Raw genomic sequence first — 21,834 nt, 5'->3', positions numbered from 1 at the left:
TATTATGACTAAATTCATAACCAAAGCAAATTACCATGATGTTTAGGACTCTCAAAATAATATAAGTGACGCATGAGATGTCATCTATTTCTATAAAATAAACCACCACCATGCTCTAAAACGATAAAAGTGAAGTACTAGAGCAAATGACAAATTACTCCAAAAGATATAAGTGAAGCTCAATGAGTAGTCGAATAATTATGCAACTTTGTGAAGAATCTCTAACATTTAATAATTTCAGATCTTGGTATTTTATTCAAACATCAAGCAAAGCTAAATAAAATAAAATGACGCTCGAAGCAAAACACATATCATGTGGGAAATAAAAATATAGCTCCAAGTAAAGTTACCGATGAACGAAGACGAAAGAGGGGATGCCTTCCGGGGCATCCCCAAGCTTAGGCTCTTGGTTGTCCTTAGATTATCTTGGGGGTGCCATGGGCATCCCCAAGATTAGGCTCTTGCCACTCCTTGTTCCATAATCCATCAAATCTTTACCCAAAACTTGAAAACTTCACAACACAAAACTTAAAGTAGAAAATCTCGTGAGCTCGGTTAGCGAAAGAAAACAAAACACCACTTCAAGGTACTGTAATGAACTAATTATTTATTTATATTGGTGTTAAACCTACTGTATTCCAACTTCTCTATGGTTTATAAACTATTTTACTAGCCATAGATTCATAAAAATAAGCAAACAACACACGAAAAACAGAATCTGGCAAAAACAGAACAGTCTGTAGCAATCTGTAGCTAACGCAAGTTCTGGAACCCCAAAAATTCTAAAATAAATTGCTAGACGTGAGGAATTTATCTATTAATAATATTCAAAAATAATTAACTAAATATAGCTTTCCAAATAAAAATGGCAGCAATTCTCGTGAGCTCTAAAGTTTCTGTTTTTTACAGCAAGATCAGAAAGACTTTCCCCAAGTCTTCCCAACGGTTCTACTTGGCACAAACACTAATTAAAAGCATAAAAACACATCTAAACAGAGGCTAGATAAATTATTTATTACTAAACAGGATCAAAAGCAAGGAACAAAAATAAAGTTGGGTTGCCTCCCAAAAAGCGCTATTGTTTAATGCCCCTAGCTAGGCATGATGATTTCAATGATGCTCACATAAAAGATAAGGATTGAAACATAAAGAGAGCATCATGAAGAATATGACTACCACATTTAAGTCTAACCCACTTCCTATGCATAGGGATTTTGTGAGCAAACAACTTGTGGGAACAAGAATCGATCCTCTCGGTCGTTCAATCATGATCGCGTGGCCGAAAACCGCACCTCATTTGGACTCTCCTAGCTCCCTCTACCTATATATTTGCACCTCCCCCCGAAAATTCGCGGATGAAACCCTAGCCTTCCTCTTCCTCGCGCCGCCGGACGCGTCACCCCGGCCAATCATCCGCTGCCACCTCACCGGCCGGACGCCCCGCGCCCAATCCTTCGCTGCCACCTCAGCCCGCCACCACCCTGTCTCTCCCCCGCCTCTACCGAGGGCCCGCCAGGCCTGGGTTGGACCCTCCCCGGCCCATGCACCCGCCGCCGCTGCCGGCATGGGTCAACGCGCTCGCGCGCCACCCGAGGCACGCAACGCCGCCGCCCATGCCCGAGGTCACCGGCGCGCCTCCACTCCGGCACGGGTCGCCTCCCGCCTCCGTCTCCCGCCGCCGCCTGAGCTGACCTCGCCGGCCTTTCTTCGCCGCCACGCGCCGCCTCTCAACCCCGCCGGCGTCCTCCGCCGACCTCGCCACCGCAGCGCCCGCCGCCGCCTTCGTTCCTCGCCGGAGGCCACCGCCCGCACCGGAGTTCGGATCCGGTCAGATCCGTCCAGGTGGGATGAGATCCACCGGGATCCGAACCAAACGCGCCCCCGCGCCCTGGATCTACTCATCCCGAACCCCTTCGTCCATTTTCCCACGAGGTCTAATTTCTACCAAGTCCTTTTCCCCCTATTATTTTTAGGCCATATTCATCACATCATAACTCCATGACCGTAGCTCCGTTTTGCATGCATGATATATCTAAATGTTCATCATGATGTGCTTTTCATTTTGTTCCATTGTGCCATGCTTGTTTGAGTCCATCTTGATACCCAAATTGTTCATGCAAGAGTGCTATAAAATGTTAGTTCCTGTTACTTAGCAGATTATGAGCATTTTTCATTTTTGCTACATTTATTGTGTGCTTCATATGGGCATGAGCTCTACATGTGTTTTGGGCTATGCCTTGCCATCTTTATAGGGGTGTATCCATGTATTTTTGTGATAAATGTGGTGACTAGCACACGCATGCAAAGTAGCTCTCGTGATGTTGTTGTTTTCAGAGACTTAGAATTTCACTAAGTCATTTCCCTGCTGTTATTTTGATGCCATGTATTCATGTTGCTACAGAGAGATCCATGCTTCTTTTGAGTATGTTCAGTAACGATGATTTGGATATATGGTTGTGCTCTATCCATCCATGCCCCTGTGTGCATTTATGGAGTGCCATAGCATGACTCAATCTTGCTCTACTTTTGCTATAAAATGTTCCTGGCAGATTGTTTACATGTTAATCAATTTTGCCAAGGTTGTTGTAGTTGATCCATGCATGCTATGAGCTTGTTCTTGCTTTGTATAGCTTCATGAACATGTCTTCTTGCTGGTAGTATGCTTAGCTTGTCATGCAATGCCTTGTGATGAGTGCATCGAGCTCGCAAACATGCCTTCATAATTCTGTTTATGCCATGTCCAGTTTTTCTGCTAAGTCTGAATCTGTTAACGAAACTTGCTATGTTTACATGGGTGCCATCATATCTTCTGATCCTTTTTGGCTTATGGTTAGTAAGGGACTTTTGTTCTATGCTTTGAGTATATTTATGTCATGCCTTGTCTTGCTATGATATGTTCCTGTAGCATATTGTTAGCTTGCTCTAATCATGTCTTCCTGATGTTAATTCCTGGCAAGTTGTTATTTTCACTAAGTCTGTGATGCTGATATCTTTTGCACTTTTGCCATGCTTGTTCAAACCTGCTCTTGTGTGATTTAGCCATAGCTCAGTGTTCATATTTTGTCAAGCATCTTGAGTAGATCACTGCCATGTGCTTTATTGCTATGTTAGAGTGCAGTAGCTTAGTTTCTTGTTGCATTCTAGATGTCATCGTGCTGTTAATCGCAGAATTGTGCCATTCTTGTTTTGCTTGCCATTTGCAAACTGTGCATCCGATTCCGGTGATCTTTATATCGATTTCGACCGAGATCAACTCATCTTCCCAGCAGCGCACTTGGTTTGCCACGTTGAGGCATGGTTCAATCTTTTCCTTCTGGAGCTCGCATATGCATTGCATATCACATCCCGCATATCATGCCATGTTTTGCATCATGTCGCTTGCGCATTTCACCGTGGTTGATTGTTGTTCCCTTTGCTTGTGTTCTTGCTTTGGGTAGAGCTGGGAGACAAGTACGTGATCGAGGAACCTGTTGAGTACGCTTACGAGGATCAAGCTTACGTCAACTCGGAGAACTTTGTAGGCAAGATGACCATACCCTCGAAATCACTTATATCTTTGCTTGCTAGTTGCTCGCTCTTTTGCTATGCCACGATACCTACCACTTGCTATATCATGCCTCCCATATTGCCATGTCAAGCCTCTAACCCATCTTTCCTAGCAAACCGTTGTTTGGCTATGTTACCGCTTTGCTCAGCCCCTCTTATAGCATTGCTAGTTACAGGTGAAGCTGAAGTTTGTTCCATGTTGGAACATGGATATTGTTGGGATATCATTATTATATCTTATTTACTTTAATGCACCTATATACTTGGTAAAGGGTCGAAGGCTCGGCCTTATTCCTGGTGTTTGGTTCCACTCTTGCCGCCCTAGTTTCCGTCATACCGGTGTTATGTTCCTTGATTTTGTGTTCCTCATGCGGTTGGGTTATAATGGGAACCCCTTCACAGTTCGCTTTGAATAAAACTCCTCCAGCAAGGCCCAACCTTGGTTTTACATTTGCACTAACAACCTATCACCTTCCCTTGGGTTCTGCAAACTCAAGGTCATCTTTATTTTAACCCCCCCCCCCCACGGGGCCAGTGCTTCTCTAAGTGTTGGTCCAACCTGAGCGATGTCCGGCGCCCCCTGGGCAACCAGGGTCTATGCCAACCCGACGTCTTGCTCATCTGGTGTGCCCTGAGAACGAGATATGTGCAGCTACTATCGGGATTTGTCGGCACATCTGGGCGGCTTTCCTGGTCTTGTTTTACCATTGTCAAAATGTCTTGTAACCGGGATTCCGAGTCTGATTGGGTCTTCCTGGGAGAAGGAATATCCTTCGTTGACCATGAGAGCTTGTGATGGGCTAAGTTGGGACACCCCTGCAGGGTTTTGAACTTTCGAAAGTTGTGCCCGCGGTTATGGGCAGATGGGAATTTGTTAATATCCGGTTGTAGAAAACCTGAAACTAAACTTAATTGAAATGAATCAACCGCGTGTGTAGCCGTGATGGTCTGTTTTCGGCGGAGTCTGGGAAGAGAACACGGTCTCGTGTTATGCTTGAACATAAGTTGTTTCAGGATCAATTCTTGATCATGATAGTTTATCGACCATGCTTTGCTTCTCTTCTCGCTCTCATTTGCGTAAGTTAGCCACCATATATGCTAGTGCTTGCTGTAGCTCCACCTCACTACCCTTTCCTACCCATAAGCTTAAATAATCTTGATCGCGAGGGTGTGAGATTGCTGAGTCCCCGTGACTCACAGTTTACTTCCAAAACTAGTTGCAGGTGCCGTTGATACCAGTGCAGATGACGCAGCTGAGCTCAAGTGGGAGCTTGATGAAGATCGTGTTCGTTGGGTTGTTTCGTTTCCTTTCGATCAGTAGTGGAGCCCAATTGGGGCGATCGGGGATCTTCTGCATTAGGGGTTGTCTTTCTTTATTTGGTTCCGTAGTCGGACCTTGATTGTATCTGGATGATGTAATGCTACATTTATGTATTGTGTGAAGTGACAATTGTAAGCCAACTCTTTATCCCTTCTATTTCAGTACATGGGATGTGTAAAGATTACCCCTCTTGTGACATGCCTACTATGCGGTTATGACTCTAAGTCGTGCTCCAACACGTGGGAGATATAGCCGCATCGTGGGTGTTACAATCATGACGAGCATGATTTAGCTCTGCCGTCGGACAGTGTTCGGGAGATCACACCTGCAACTACTCCAGCCTTCAATCTGGAGCAATTTGCGCCATCCGAGGACGGGTGGATAGACCCCGCCATGGAGGCCGCACTCTCAGTGGCGATGGAGCCGGATACTGACTTCACCCCTTACGAGAACTGTGTTGCCGAACCACTGGATTCGTCTCCGGCCACGGACTCCGATCCACCTGCGTCTGTGCCTATCGAATTCGATTGGGCGCCGATCATGGAGTTCACCTCTGCGGATATCTTTCAGCACTCACCTTTTGGCGATATGCTAAAGTCATTAAGGTATCTCTCCTTGTTAGGAGAACCTTGGCCGAATTATGTCCAGCTAGAATGGGATGCGGACGACGAAGAAATTCACTCCCCACCCACCACCCACTTAGTAGCCATTGTCGATGATTTAACCGACATGCTCGACTTCGACTCCGAAGACATCGACCGTATGGACGACGATGCAGGAGACGAACAGGAACCACTGCCCACAGGGCGCTGGACCGCCACCTCATCATATGATATATACATGGTGCACACCCCCAAAGAAGGCAATGGCGACAAGACAGCGGAGGATGACCCCTCCAAGAAGCAACCCAAGCGCCGACGTCAACGGCGCCGCTCTAAGTCCCACCATAGCAAAAGTAGTGATACCGGCACAAGAGACAATAACACTCCGGATAGTGCCGAAGACGACAATAATCCCCTCCAGGACGATTTAGAGCGGGAGGGTGAACAAGCTAGCCCTCCAGAGCGGGCAGCAGATGGAGAATCGGAGGAGGACAATTACATGCCTCTCTCCGAAGACGAGGTGAGCCTCGGTGATGAAGAATTTATCATGCTTGAGGATCCCGTCGAGCAGGAGTGCTTCAAGCGCCGGCTTATGGCCACAGCAAATAGCTTGAAGAAAAAGCAACAACATCTTCAAGCTGATCAAGATCTGCTAGCAGGAAGATGGACCGAAGTCCTTGCGGCCGAGGAATATGAACTCGAGCGCCCCTCCAAGAGTTACCCAAAGCGCTGGTTGCTACCCCACCTCGAGGAGGAAGCATTGAAACCTACATCACCAGTGTACGATACGGCTGACCGGCCACCTCGTGACCGAGCCAGAGAGGCATTTCAGCATGAAGTTCAGCCTGCACCCCGCCGCCACTCGATCAAAAACACCAAGGCCCGGGGCAACACACGGGACCTGCGAGACGTATTGGACAGCAGGGCAAAACATGCAAGGTCGATATACGGGTCACGGGGGCGCGCGCCAACGCGGGACGATGACCGTCGCGCCGGATACACTAAAAGTAAATCCGGCCAGGCCGAATACAGCAGACAAGACTCATATGAACTGTGTCGTGATATAGCCCGGCACAGAGGTGCCGCACACCCCCTATACTTCACTGATGAAGTTATGGATCACGAATTCCCGGAGGGTTTTAAACCCGTAAATATCGAATCGTATGATGGTACAACAGATCCCGCTATATGGATTGAGGATTTCCTCCTCCACATCCACATCACTCGCTGTGATGATCTGCATGCCATCATGTACTTCCCACTAAAACTCAAAGGACCAGCTCGGCATTGGCTGAATAGCTTGCCAGCAGACTCCGTAGGTAGTTGGGAGGACTTAGAAGACGCATTCCTTGACAACTTCCAGTGAACTTATGTGCGACCACCGGATCCTGATGACTTGTGCCATATAACTCAGCAGCCAGGGGAATCGGCCAGGCAATTCTGGACACGGTTCCTAACTAAGAAAAACCAAATTGTCGACTGTCCGGATGCAGAGGCCTTAGCGGCATTCAAGCATAACATCCGTGACGAGTGGCTCGCCTGGCACGTCGGCTAGGAGAAGCCGAAGTCTATGGCAGCCCTCATGACACATATGACCCGCTTTTGCGCGGGCGAGGATAGCTGGCTGGCTCGCAGCAACAACACATCAAGGAATCCGGGCACTTCGGATACCAAAGATGCCAACGGCAGACCACGTCGTAACAGACAAAAGTGCCGCAACAACGGCGATAACACCGATGATACGGCATTAAACGCCGGATTCAGAGGCTCTAGATCCGGTCAGCGGAAAAAGCCATTCAAAAGAAGTACTCCGGGCCCGTCCAGTTTGAATCGCATACTTGATCGCTCGTGTCAAATCCACGGCACCCCCGATAAGCCAGCCAATCACACTAACAGAGAATGCTGGGTGTTCAAACAGGCCAGCAAGTTGAACGCCGAAAACAAGGACAAGCGGCTGCATAGTGATGACGAGGAGGAGCCCGGGCCGCCGAACACGGGAGGACAGAAGAGGTTCCCCCCACAAGTGAAGACAGTGAACATGATATACGCAACTCACATTCCCAAGAGGGAACGGAAGCATGCACTAAGGGACGTCTATGCGATGGAGCCCGTCGCCCCAAAGTTCAACCCATGGTCCGCTTGTCTGATCACCTTCGATCGCAGGGACCACCCCACTAGCATCCATCATGGTGGATCCGCCGCACTGGTCCTAGACCCCATCATCGACGGATTTCACCTCACTCGAGTCCTTATGGACGGCGGCAGAAGCCTGAACCTGCTCTATTAGGATATAGTGCGCAAAATGGGTATAGATCCCTCGAGGATCAAACCCACCAAAACCACCTTTAAGGGCATCATCCCAGGTGTAGAGGCCCATTGCACGGTCTTAATCACACTAGAAGTGGTCTTCGGATCTTCGGACAACTTCCGAAGCGAGGAGTTAATCTTCGATATCGTCCCGTTCCACAGTGGCTATCACGCACTGCTCGGGCGAACCGCATTTGCAAAATTCAATGTGGTACCGCATTACGCATACCTCAAGCTCAAGATGCCAGGACCTAGGGGGGTCATAACAGTCAATGGAAACATAGAATGCTCGCTTCGCACGAAAGAGCACACGGCGGCCCTCGCAGCAGAAGCACAAAGCAGCCTTTTAAGGCAAACCACCAATTCGGCGATACAGCCCCCGGACACCGTCAAGCGAGTCCGGAGTAAACTACAACAGGATCGCCTAGCATGTTCAGAGCTCGCCTAGCAATTCGTCCCCCGTCCCAGTCCCAGTCAAGCGACGAAATCCGTGCCGCGCGTACATAATTACGCACTGAAAATACCATGACCATAGGCGGGGGCACGACCAGGGCACGTCCCGCAATGCGGCTTAACCTCCCTAGGGGCTGCATACCTTTATCATTTTTTCTCTTTCAGGACCTTACTCTCTGGAAGCCCTTTCTGGCAGTATGATTGCCAGACACATTACGGGAAGGAAAAACCAAGGCAAGAAGCTAAGACGTACAAGGGAACCCCCAGGTGGTCTCTAATAACAATCGATATACCCGCTTTTTACTATCCATACGCAGCTTGCCCTTGGATAGGACATGTCAAATAGTACTATTTTTGCTTATTACACTACTTGTATCAGTATGCTTCGACGTATTATTTAAATAACAATGCATAGCATTAGTCTATTATTGCATTATCCATCCCTTTTTTCCTTATATGTTCATTTACAACAACTTGCACCCGTACATTCTGGTACGGTCAGTATGCCAGGGGCTTTCATTGACCCCATAATACGGCGTGAGAACTCTGAACACTTTCGACAGTGCGGCACCCCGAACTTATAACATTATATGCATCAGCTCCGAATCATGTCTTGGGTCAATAGTTGGGTTTGCCCGGCTCCCATGTTTTGCTATCTTACGTTCCGCTATATCGGCTAAGGTAGCGCTGGGAGAACTACTTCGATTGTGTCCCGGTTCTTTCGGACGAGCACCTCAGTAGAGAAAGCCGGAAACTGACTGTCATGATAAGGCGAGAGCTGGTCGCTGTTCGAGAGGTCTCAAGTCCTTAAAGACTTTTTCCGCTTCGGGCGAGGAGTTGGCCTTGCCCGACTTAGGAGTATATAGCGCCCCAAATTTGGCCTTCCGAATACTAGGGGCTTCGCCAAAATTTAAAATTGTAGACTTCTATGGCTAAGTGAGAGTGATGAAGCCTTATAGTCCGATTGCCTGGTTCGTTGTGCTGAACACCTCCCTCAAAGGACCCAAAATTGGGATAAAGAGTGCTCAGGTTTATCCCGAACACCCCAGTACTAGTTACATGGGGGCAGAAGCCGACGACTGGACAACTCTCAGATTTTATAAACGGCCACACAGAAGGTAATATTTTAAATTCAAAAAGCGTTGCATAGCGCAAATGAACTCGTTTCACATTACAGGATCACATGAGCATGTTCATTCAAAATTACATCTCCAGCACAGTCCTCCGCCACAAGGCGGGAACCCTTCAGGACGCTGTCATAATACATTTCGGGGCAGCGATGCTCCTTGCCCTCCGGTGGCCCCTCCTTCACCAGCTTCACGGCATCCAGCTTCGCCCAGTGCACCTTCGCCCGGGCAAAAGCCCTGCGTGCACCCTCGATGCAGACGGACCGCTTTATGACTTCAAGCCATGGGCAGGTATCCACAAGCCGCCTCACTAGACCGAAGTAGCTGCTAGGAAGGGGATCACCAGGCCACATCCGGACTATAAGACCCTTCATGGCCTGTTCGGCTGCCTTGTGAAGCTCGACCAGTTGCTTCAGCTGGTCGCTCAAGGGCATTGGGTGTTCGGTCCCAGTATACTGAGACCAGAACAACTTTTTCGTCGAGCTCCCCTCCTCAGCTCGGTAAAACTCCGTGGCATCCAGTACACTGCGGGGAAGATCTGCGAACGCTCCTGGAGAGCTCCGAACTTGGGTAAGTAAAAGGAAAGTTTCCTTCACATGCTTGCTTTGCATAATGAATGCCTTATCCGCTGCTATCTTCTTCACCGCATCAATCTCCTGGAGGGACTTGTGGGCTTCAGCCTTGGTGCTCCGTGCGCTTTCGAGCGCCTCCGCAAGCTCGGACTCTCACGTCTTAGAGTCAAGCTCCAAGGACTCGTGTTTTTTTGGCGAGAGCCTCGAGCTCTTGCTGCACCTCGCCTACCCGGGCTTCTTGCTTTTCCTGCTCAATGCGCTCCTTGGCCGCTTTGTCTTCGGCCTCGGACAGCGCCCTCTTTAGGGTCGCCATCTCGGTCGTGGCCCCTGGCAAATTCATGATGATCCTATTACTTCACAACCGAACTTCTTTTTAATGTATAGACAAGTTGCTTACCTTTGCTCTCCTCGAGTTGCCTCTTGGTAAGGCCGAGCTCGTCCTCGGACCGCTCCAGGTCCTGCTTCAGTGCAGCGACCTCCGCAGTACGTGCAGCAGCAGCCAGCAGTGAAGCCTGCACATGCACATAGACATATTCTGATTAGACTCCTGAGTCATTATTTGATCCTCTATTCGGCCTTTCTACGCGAACGCCAAACAGAGCATCAAGGGCTACTATCTATGCGGTAATATTTTCCTATATTTTGATCGTAATATTTTCCTATATTTTGATCGCTTGCCTGAAAGCCTGTTAGGAGGCTGGCACAAGCTTTGGTTAGTCCGTTTTTGGCGGACTGAACTTTCTCGATCACCGCACTCATGATAGTGTGGTGCTCTTCATTGATGGAAGCGCCGTGAAGCGCTTCCAGCAAGTTGTCCGGTGCCTCTGGATGGACAGAGGCCACCGGCACGGGTGGCTTGCCCCCCTTAACGGGGGATCGCCTGCCGGAGCCCGTAACCACTGGACGTTCCGGCGCAGTGTTTGGCTGGGGGCCGAACTTGGAGCCCGTGGGGATCTTGCTCCCTCTGCGCCCAGGATCCGGAAGGTCGCCTCGAGGCGCCCCCAGGACTACCTCCCCTCGGCTCGGTGCCTTTTGAGACAACACCTCGACGTTGTCCATAGGTCAAGGGGTGGAGGCGGTCGGAGGTGAATCGCTATTCATATCCGACGAGTCCAAAGAACTGTCCGACGAAGATACGTCGAGACGGGCTCGGGACGGACTGCATAATCATATTCGGCGTAAGGAGAAGCAGTGCGATAAAACACACCATGAATTACTATGGTATCCGAATACTTATGACTTCACCAGGGGCTTGTCCCTGGGTAACCAGTCGTTGTAGGCGGTCGTCGTGGAGCAATCCGGAAGGAGGGTCCTTCCCTTCTTGGACCCTTCGGCCTCCCCGGTTGGGGCGGGTTCCCTTTTATTATCTCCCTCGGCTGGGGGGAGAACTTTTCTCTTCCTCCTCGTTTTCATGGGACGAGTGCGCTTCGGAGTTATCGGACGATGAGTCTGACATAACCTTGCGCCGGAGACCCTTTCGGGTCCCCATGGCCTTCTTCTGGGCCTTCTTCACCGGCACCTCGTAAGGCGCCGGAACCAGCATCTCCGTTAGGAGAGCATCTGCAGGATCTTCAGGCAGGGGGGCTGGGTAATCGAGCTGCTCCGCTGTCTCTACCCAGTCCTGTTAATGGCATGGAAGCTTAGATCCCGCACATCATTAAACTGGGGCAAATAAATATCCTGTGAGATATAGAAACTTACCGGATTGGCATGGCGCTTTACGCTGAGTCCGCGATCCTCGTTAAGGGGAGGAGGTACCTCGGCGCCCTTGAACAGCACCTTCCAGACGTCCTTGTGCGTCGTGTCGAAGAGCTCTCGCAGCGTCTGGTGCTTGGCCGGGTCGAACTCCCACAAATTGAATGCCCATCGTTGACACAGGAGGATCCGGCGGAAGAGCATGACCTGGACCACGTTGACGAGCTTGATTTTCTTGCTCATCATGTTCCTAATGCGGGTCTGGAGTCCGGTCAGCTCTACCGAGGAACCCCAGGACAGGCCCTTCTCTTTCCAGGAAGTGAGCCGTGTGGGGATTCCGGATCGAAATTTGGGGGCTGCCACCCAGTTGGTGTCACGCGGCTCGGTGATGTAGAACCACCCCGATTTCCACCCCTTTATGGTCTCCACATAGGAACCTTCGAGCCAGGTGACGTTAGGCATTTTGCCCACCATGGCGCCTCCGCACTCTGCTTGCTGGCCGACCACCACCTTCAGTTTGACATTGAAGGTCTTCAGCCACAGGCCGAAGTGGGGCCTGATGCAGAGGAAGGCCTCGCACACGATGATAAACGCCGAGATGTTGAGGATGAAATTGGGGGCCAGATCATGAAAATCCAGCCCGTAGTAGAACATGAGCCCGCGGACAAATGGGTGAAGGGGAAATCCCAGTCCGCGGACAAAGTGGGTAAGGAAAACTACCCTCTCATGGGATTCGGGCGTAGGGATGATCTGCCCCGCATCTGGTAGCCGGTGCGCGATATCCACGGCCAGATATTCGGCTTCCCGTAGCTTTGTGATGTTCTCCTCCGTGGCGGAGGAGACCATCCACTTGCCTCCCGCTCCAGACATGCTTGGAGTGGTTTGAGGAGAAAGACGCAAACTTGGGCGCTAGAGCTTGAGTGTACGAGAATGGATAAGCAAGGAGGAAGAAGGCGTGGGTAAAAAGGGTGAATCTTTGTCCCCTTTATAAGGGAGGAAGAGGCGGTGCGCCTCCCCACTTACCTGGTAAAATCGCTTATTCCCCGAACGCCGTAATTGATAGCACGGTTGGGTTACCCGTACCCGTATTGATGAGAATCCCGCGATAAGGGGACACGATCTCTGCTTCGATGAGACGTGTCAAGGAAACCGCCTCGCGATATGTGGTGCTGGTTGAAGAAAAACGGTTCGAATAATGACCGGGCCATGGCATGATGTCATGTTGCTAAACGTGTCAGCAGATTAGATTTGTGGAAATATTATTCTCTGTACGGTGGTATGTGGAACTTGTTTTGCAGAGCCAGACACTATCCTTGTGTTCAAAATCTTCTATGGAGTATTCAGAGGAGGAACCCACCTTGCAATGCCGAAGACAAATCTGCGCGCCAGACTCATCGTCATTGAAGCCTGGTTCAGGGGCTACTAAGGGAGTCCTGGATTAGGGGGTCTCCGGACAGCCGGACTATATCCTTTGGCCGGACTGTTGGACTATGGAGATACAAGATTGAAGACTTCGTCCCGTGTCCGGATGGGACTCTCCTTGGCGTGGAAGGCAAGCTTGGCAATACGGATATGTAGATCTCCTCCCTTGTAACCGACTTTGTGTAACCCTAGCCCCCTCCGGTGTCTATATAAACCGGAGGGTTTAGTCCATAGGACAACATACAATCATACCATAGGCAGGGCTTCGCCTAGGTTTTAGCCTCTACGATCTTGTGGTAGATCAACTCTTGTAATACTCATATCATCAAGATCAATCAAGCAAGACGTAGGGTATTACCTCCATCGAGAGGGCCCGAACCTGGGTAAACATCGTGTCCCCTGCCCCTGCCTCCTGTTACCATCCACCTTAGACGCACAGTTCGGGACCCCCTACCCGAGATCCGCCGGTTTTGACACCGACAGGTGTTAATCACATAAAGATGTGAACTATTGGAGTTAAATCACATGGCGATGTGAACTAGATTATTGACTCTAGTGCAAGTGGGAGACTAAAGGAAATATGCCTAGAGGCAATAATAAAGTTGTTATTTTATATTTCCTTATATCATGATAAATGTTTATTATTCATGCTAGAATTGTATTAACCGAAAACTTGATACATGTGTGGATACATAGACAAAACACCATGTCCCTAGTAAGCCTCTAATAGACTAGCTCGTTAATCAAAGATGGTTAAGTTTCCTAACCATAGACATGTGTTGTCATTTTATGAACGGGATCACATCATTAGGAGAATGTTGTGATGGACAAGACCCATCTGTTAGCTTAGCATATTGATCGTTCAGTTTTATTGCTACTGCTTTCTTCATGTCAAATACATATTCCTTTGACTATGAGATTATGCAACTCCCGGATACCGGAGGAATACCTTGTGTGCTATCAAACGTCACAACGTAAGTGGGTGATTATAAAGATGCTCTACAGGTATCTCCGAAGGTGTTTGTTGGGTTGGCATAGATCGAGATTTGGATTTGTTACTCCGAGTATCAGAGAGGTATCTCTGGGCCCTCTCGGTAATGGACATCATAATAAGCCTTGCAAGCAATGTGACTAATGAGTTAGTTGCGGGATGATGTATTGCGGAAAGTGTAAAGAGACTTGTCGGTCGAATCTCGGGCAAGTAACATACTGATGACAAAGGGAATAATGTATGTTGTCATTACGATACGACCGATAAAGATCTTCGTAGAATATGTGGGAACCAATATGAGCATCCAGGTTCCGCTATTGGTTATTGACCGGAGAGGTGTCTCGGTCATGTCTACATAGTTCTTGAACCCGTAGGGTCCGCACGCTTAATGTTCGATGACGATTTTGTATTATATGAGTTATCTGATTTGGTGACCAAATGTTGTTCGGAGTCCCGGATGAGATCACAGACATGACGAGGAGTCTCGAAATGATCGAGAGATAAATATTCATATATAGGACAATGATATTTGGACACCGGAAGTGTTTTGGGGGTACCAGGTACATATCGGGTCACCGAAAGGGGTTCCAGGCACCCCCCCCCCCCCCGGCAACTATATGGGCCTAATGGGCCAAGAGGGGAAACGCATCAGCCAGCATGGGCTTTTGCGCCCCCCATATAGGTCGGACCTGGAGGGGAAGGAAAGAGGGGAAGAGAGAAAGGAAGGGGAGGGATTCGGCCTCCCATTTCCTTCCCTCCTCCCTCCTCCTTCTTTCCCCCTCCGGAAATTATGGTAAGGGGCGAATAGGACTAGGGCCCCAAGTAGGATTCCTCCTACTTGGGTGCCTCCTTAGCTTCTCCCTCTCCCTCCCACCTATATATATGCGAGGAAGAGGCGCCTAGAACACACAACAACATCTGTTAGCCATGTGCGGCGCCTCCCTCCACAGATTACACCTCCGGTCATATCTTCGTAGTGCTTAGGCGAAGCCCTGCACGGATCACTTCACCATCACCGTCACCACGCCTTCGTGCTGACGGAAATCTCCCTCGACACTTTGCTGGATCAAGAGTTCGAGGGACGTCATCGAGCTGAACGTGTGCAGAACTCGGAGGTGTCGTACGTTTCGGTGCTTGATCGGTTGAAACAAGAAGAAGTTCGACTACATCAACCGCGTTGTCAAACGCTTCCGCTTTCGGTCTATGAGGGTACATGGACACACTCTCCCCCTTTCGTTGCTACGCATCTCCTAGATAGATCTTGCGTGAGCGTAGGAATTTTTTTGAAATTGCATGCTACGTTTCCCAACAGTTGGATGGGGCTATGGAAGAAAGAGATCTCACTAGCAATGAGCTTCGACTTCGGGCATCCCTGAAAATGAATCTTCTAGGCATTGCAGCGATCCAGCGAGCTCATTGGCGGAAAAGGGCCAGAATTGATTGGTTGAAAGACGGTGATGCGAGCACTGAATTTTTTCCTTAGTATTAAGCATAATGGTACGGTGGTGACTAGCCACGATGAAAAGTTGCAAGCTATCTGGGAGCATTTCTCCTTGACCCTTGGAACTAAGAAATAGAGGGGTTGGTGTAAGAATTTCTTTGAATTGGGCATAAGCCAAAAAGATCCCTCTAGGCTGGAGTGCCCCTTCACTGAGCAGGAGGTTAAGGTTGCAATTATGGACCTAAACCCAAGAAAAGCCCATGGGCCTGATGGATTCACGACACTGTTCTTCCAAAAGTGTTGGACATTGTAAAAGGGGATGTCATGCTGGTGAGCAAGGCTTTTGAGTGTTGCAACGTCTGAAACCTTGCTAGTCTTAACAATGCAATCATCATTCTCATCGCCAAGGGAGCAAATGTGGAAGAAGCTAAAGACTATAGGCCTATTAGCCTGCTCTCCTTTTCTGCGAAGATTATCATAAAGGTCTTTGCAAGAAGATTGCAACCAATGATGAAAAACCTAGAGCTTCCTTCATAGAGTGCATTCATCAAGGGCAGAGCAATCCAACACAATTTTGTCTTTGTTAAAGGAATGGTCAGATCGCTATACCTGAAGAAAATCCCTTCCATGATGTTGAAACTGGATATTGAAAAGGCGTTTGATAGTGTCTCTTGGTAGTTCCTGGTTGAGGTCCTCATTGCGAAAGGTTTTGGACAAAAGTGGAGAAACTAGATTGCTGTGATGCTTGCTTCTTCTTCCACTCGGGTTCTTGTCAATGGCGAGCTTTCTAAGAAAATTGTTCATCGCAAGGGCCTTAGGCAGCGTGACCCACTTTCACCGCTGCTTTTCATCCTTGTCATGGACTTGCTTGATGTAATGGTGCATACAATGGTGCAAGCTGGCGTGCTGGCCCCTTTTGGCCGCTGCATACCTAACCTCGGAATCTAATTATGTGCAGTCGATGTGATGATGTTTGTCAGGCCAACTACCCGTGAGATCACTGCGGCTAAACCTATTCTAGATGCCTTCGACAATGCAAGCTGCCTGAGGACAAACTTTCTCAAGAGCAGCTTCTGCCACATTCGTTGTGATGATGACATCAATCTCCTAGAGCTTGTTGCACTCCTGCGCTGCCCAGTCAAGGAATTTCCCGTCACTTACCTGGGCATGCCTCTTAGCTATTCTCGCCTGCAAAGAGTGCATTACCAGTCGGTTTTTTTATAAACTCCACCGCAACACTTCCGGGTGGAAACAAGCTCAACTTGCCCATGGCTGGGAGGCTGTCTCTTGTCACCTCGGTGCTTTATGCACTTCCATTATTTCAGATCATGGCCATTGACCCGCCTGGTTGGGCTGTCAAGAAATTTGATAAGTGTTGTCGTGGTTTCTTGTGGGCGGACAAGGATACTGCAACTGGAGGCATGGTGAATTAGAAGCAGGTATGTCTCCCCAAAAAAAACTTGGTGGCCTTGGTATCCCGTGTTTGAATCAAAAAAGTATTGCGATGAGATGTAGATGGCTATGGCTCTCCTGGATGGACACTTCAAAACCTTGGATCGGCTTGTCGCTCCCTATGGACAGATTTGTTCGTTCTTACTTTGAGGCTTCGGTGGATTTCTCCATTGGAGATGTGGGCCTAACTCAGTTCTGGACCGACCCTTGGCATAATAGGGAAAGCTTCCGCACAAAATTCCCAGATTTGTTCAAGAATGCACTCTCAAAACTATAAGTGACAAGGCCACTTTAATGGGTGACAAATGGATGAGACACCTCAAAGCCAACCTCTCAACTGCCTCTATCGATCAGTTCTCGAGCCTATGGAATGTTGTGCAGCACAACCACCTCATCCCGGACCAGCCTGACTCCTTGACCTGGCGGTGGACAGCTAATGTTGCTTTACGGCTGCTTCTGCTTCTGTTGCCATGCTGTCGGCACGGATCAAGTCGCTCTTCGCCAAACTTACCTGGAGCTCGAACGCGCCGCCAAAATGTCATTTTTTTGTGTGGCTCGCGGCTCAAGGAAAGTGTTTAACCGCTGATAACCTGGCTAAGAGAGGTTGGCCACATAATCCCGCATGCACCTTGTGCTTGCAATCTCCCGAAAGTGCCTCCCACCTCCTTTCAGTTTGCCCCTACGCCAAGGAGATTTGGCACTTGCAATCAGCAAGCTGGACCTCCCCCAGAGCCTGAATATCAATGGCAATGAAGACATGATTGGAGGAGGCTGAATATTAATGGCAATGAAGACATGATAGACTGGTGGCAACACTCTTCTCAAGGTATGAACAAGGAAGGAGACGGCGAAGTCGTGGAGATCGGTCATGGCCCTCGTATGGTGGATGCTATGGAAAGAGAGAAACGGAAGAATTTTCAGGAACACGTGTACCTCTATTATAAGGTTGTTCGAAAAAATTCAGTTAGAGGCCCAGGACTGGGTTGATGCTGGACAGCGGTGCCTTGGCAATAGTAAAGAGACCTCTAGAACCAGACTAATATGATGCTTTGTATTCCCCCCTCCCCCTCTGTAATCTTGCTTTGTAACATTTTTTTCGTCTGTATGCAATGACAAGCAGTGGTCCTGCCTTTTCGTCAAAAAAAAAATTCATGTCTCATGCAAATCCCAGCATGAAGCTTGCGAACATCATGGTGAATTGACTGATGATCCTCTGTCATCGCACCACCAAGGCAGAAAGGGAGGAGCACGCTCATGTTCCTTCAGTAGTTTGGATCAAGCGCCACAGAGATTTGTGCCCAAAGAAAAGCACCAGATTACTCCAGTGTGTTCAACGACCCCATATTCCCAAATGGGGCCTTCTAAATTCCAACAATTATCATAACAACAAAGTTTCTGGACAACATGATCTCCAGCGACGGGGCGCGACTAACATGATATCCACTGAAGCGACATCATTATACAGGCCATAGCACCGACAAAGGGAGGCAAAAGAAAGGAAGGCAACATACGCAGTCCAGCTGCAGCAATCATATCATACTAGTACAAGAGAACACAAGAACAGTGTTGATGGTATCTTTTGAACTGCCATGGCAATCCAGCATCTAGATATACAGGTGGTTTGCATGGACATCCTAGAAGCATCACAAAGGATTGTGGAGATTCATACATCGTGAAGAGGTGCAGAAGTCACAAGGTCAACATTAGCATTTGCAAGCAAACTAATCAAGAATCGGATGGCAACGACCATTATGAACACATAACACCTTCATTTTCATAAATAAACACCACCACCTTGCTAATTGCCAACTCAATTCAGATTTTAAAAAGCGGAATATGTTCACTACATGTTACTATGAGTTGAAGGTCAGAAGCCAATCTAGTACTCCCTTCATTCACTATTATAAGATGTTTTGGATATTTCAATATGGACTACATACAGACTGAAAATTAATGAACAAACACACTAAAACGTGTCTACATAGAAAAAAAAAAGCTAGAATATCTTATAATAGTGAACCAAGGGAGTAATTTTTTTAAACAGCCAACAGACAAACCAATAGATACTGCATAGGGATGAAAACGGCACGGAAACGGATCGAACTGGGTGCTGCCATATTTGTTTTCATATTTTTTTGTAGAAACGGAAACGAATACAGAAACCCCATAAACGAATACGAAAACAAATACTACCGGAAACAAACCCAAAGCAAATACAAAGCGGACACGGAAACAAAACTGTGTGTTGACCGGAACTTAAAGCCCCCTTGAATCATGGAGAAATACAGACAAAATACAAACAAATTGATGGAATTGTTAACATGGCTACAAAATAATATGGTCATGTTGGTAAGATAGGGTAGTATTATTGTAGTACATGACAATTCCGTATAGGGTCTAGCTAAGTATGTGTGTGGTAGTAAACATTGGTACTCAAATGATACATTTTGCTCATTCTACTCATTGTGTCATTGCGTGTTGTTTGGTAGTTGGGCTACAAAGCAGCCTGTGGGCCTATAGTAGACACGGAAATTCCATATTAACGGAAACGGGAAGTTCTGTTTCCACGTGTGTTCCACCAGAAAACACCATTTCGTTTTTGTTTCCGTTTCCGCATAAAAAATTCCATTTCCATTTCCATTTTGCAAATTTCCATTTCCGTTTTCATATTTCCTCACATTATATATATAAACAGAATTGCCAATGCATAACTGCAAGCAAAGAACAGCAAGAATGTTGAACAAACACTGGGCCTTGGGTATCATCATGCCATGCAGGCGATGCACAAATAACCAATACAGACGTAGCTGGGCAGGATGGGTACAGGAGCACTGCCAGCGTCTCTGCTCAGTCAAGGAAAGGCAAATGAAGGGAAAGCAACAATATGCATTCAGCTGCAGTCTAATCATTATAAACCATTAAGAAAGAGAGTAAACGAGCATATGTGTTGATGGTATCTTTTGCATTGCCATCCCAATCTGCCATCTAGAAACACAGGATTGTCGTGTTGATTGCATCTTATGCATTGTCATGGCAATCTACCATCTAGAAACAGAGGATTGCTGTGTTGGTGGCATCTTTTGCATTGTCATGGCAATCTATCATCTAGAAAGACAGGAAATGTAGGAGTATGTATGTGTTTATGGCATCTTTGCATTGCCATGGCAATCTCTAAGATCTAGAAACACAGTATTCTGGAGATTGATCCATCATAAAGAGGTGTGAAATTCACAAAGCGAATTGCACAAGAACATCAACATTAGCATTTGCAGCAAACTATAGTGAAGAATCGGATGGCAATTGCCATTATCAACATAACAGCTTTACACTCAGTTCAGAAGAAAAGTGTATAATATGTTCATAATATGATTGCAAACATTACTAATTTACTATTGCGTCTAAGATCACAAGCCAATCTAGGTTTTTTACACGCCAACACACGAACCAATAGATACTGTGCTGTATATATGAAACAGAACTGCCAATGCACAATTGCAAACAAGAACACAAACCGAGAATGTCCAACAAAGATCGGAGCACCATTATGCCACCACGCCAGACTGCACAATCAACCAATGCGGACATAGGTGGGCAAGATGGGTCCAGCAGCGCTGAAGCCTGCGGCAACCAGCCCATTGCCGGCCGCCTCCTGCTCGGTCAGGAAGAGGTCGTCGGTGGACCTGAGCGCGGCGTGCGCGCCCGCAAGGGCGAGCCCGATCATGACCGAGCCGACGACGTTCCACCCGACGTCGGTGAAGAGCATGGCGATGACGGTGACCCCGGAGAGCAGGGCGAGGACGGTGCCGTCGTCGAACTCGGTGCCGAAGATCCGGAGCGGCTGGGCGCCCTCGGCGGGGCGCGCGAAGTAGAGGAAGAACCAGGCGGCGCAGAGCGCGAGGAGCGCGAAGAGGGTGCCCGGGTGCCAGAAGAGCGAGGCGGCGACGACGGCGAGGACGGCGAGCGCGTAGTTGGCGCGGAAGTAGGCCGTGTTGCGGCGCATCCGGGAGACGGCCTCGCCGACGTTGGGCGGCTTGGAGAAGGCGGGGGAGCGGAAGACCTCCCCCCAGGGGCGGCGCGCGGCGATGAGCGCCTGGCCCTGCTCCCGGAACCGCGTGACGAGCTCGGCCGCCTTGGCGAGCGAGGAGGGCGGCGCCGTGGGGTCCTGGATCGGGGCCGGGGCGGAGGCGGAAGCCGCGGGCGGGACGGGGCTGGGGCTGGGGTAGGAGGAGGAGGGCGGCGGCGGGTAGGTGGGGATCTTGGCGTAGCCGGCGGAGGAGGCGGGCGGCGCGGCGTAGGAGCCGTGCATGGTGGCGGCCGGAGGGGCCGAGGCGGCGGTGGCGCCGGAGTTGCGCATGGCAAGGGGTGGGGGGGAGGTCGCGCCTGGCGGTGGAATCTGGGGGAGATTGGGGAAAGTGGTGGGGGAAGAGGAAGAGGAAGAAGAATAGGAATCGAGGTGGGGTTTGCTTCGCTGGAGAGGAGTCGTCCCCGTCCGGCTATTTGTGGAGGGGGAGGAAGGTGCCGTCGATGTGGGTTTTGCTTCCTGGCGAAGTACCGTGTCCGCTCTTCCGTCGGTCGTCAGATGATGAGAATAGATCGTGTTGACACACACGGCCGGGCAAGCTACTCGAAGTTTGCTCGAAACGCTGCAAGTGACAAAAGACTGTGTGCTATTTCTGGACTGAGATATTATCCGTTGCAACGTCATTAGCTTTTCCTCCCCTGTCCCTTGACGTGCGTGAAGACTTCCTGGTTGTCATTGACAATGTCAAGTCGGCTCATTCTGACGGTGATAGTGGTCTTACGGCGGTCTCGAAATCTCGATAATTTTTATTATGTTTGACATGCTTTGTACTTTCGACAAAATTTGATAATAGATCTAATCATTTTCACAAACAAAAAGATGTG

The 21,834-nt window shown here is 48.9% G+C and overlaps 1 protein-coding gene across 1 annotated transcript; it reads right to left on the bottom strand.

Moving 5' to 3' along the window:
- Window positions 1-20,266: 20,266 nt before the first annotated feature.
- LOC125510559 (PRA1 family protein E-like) lies at window positions 20,267-21,415 on the bottom strand. The gene has a single exon (XM_048675778.1). The coding sequence runs from the start codon at window positions 21,281-21,283 to the stop codon at window positions 20,498-20,500; it is 786 nt and encodes a 261-aa protein (XP_048531735.1). The 5' UTR covers window positions 21,284-21,415; the 3' UTR covers window positions 20,267-20,497.
- Between the last annotated feature and the right edge of the window lie 419 nt (window positions 21,416-21,834).

Source organism: Triticum urartu, chromosome 5 (assembly GCF_003073215.2).
Source record: "Triticum urartu cultivar G1812 chromosome 5, Tu2.1, whole genome shotgun sequence".
NCBI lineage: Eukaryota > Viridiplantae > Streptophyta > Magnoliopsida > Poales > Poaceae > Triticum > Triticum urartu.
This window is presented reverse-complemented; position numbering and strand designations above follow the sequence as displayed.

What these genes read in the sequence shown, in the direction of transcription:
- LOC125510559 (XM_048675778.1), bottom strand. Translation starts at nt 21,283, where the DNA reads ATGCGCAACTCCGGCGCCACCGCCGCCTCGGCCCCTCCGGCCGCCACC.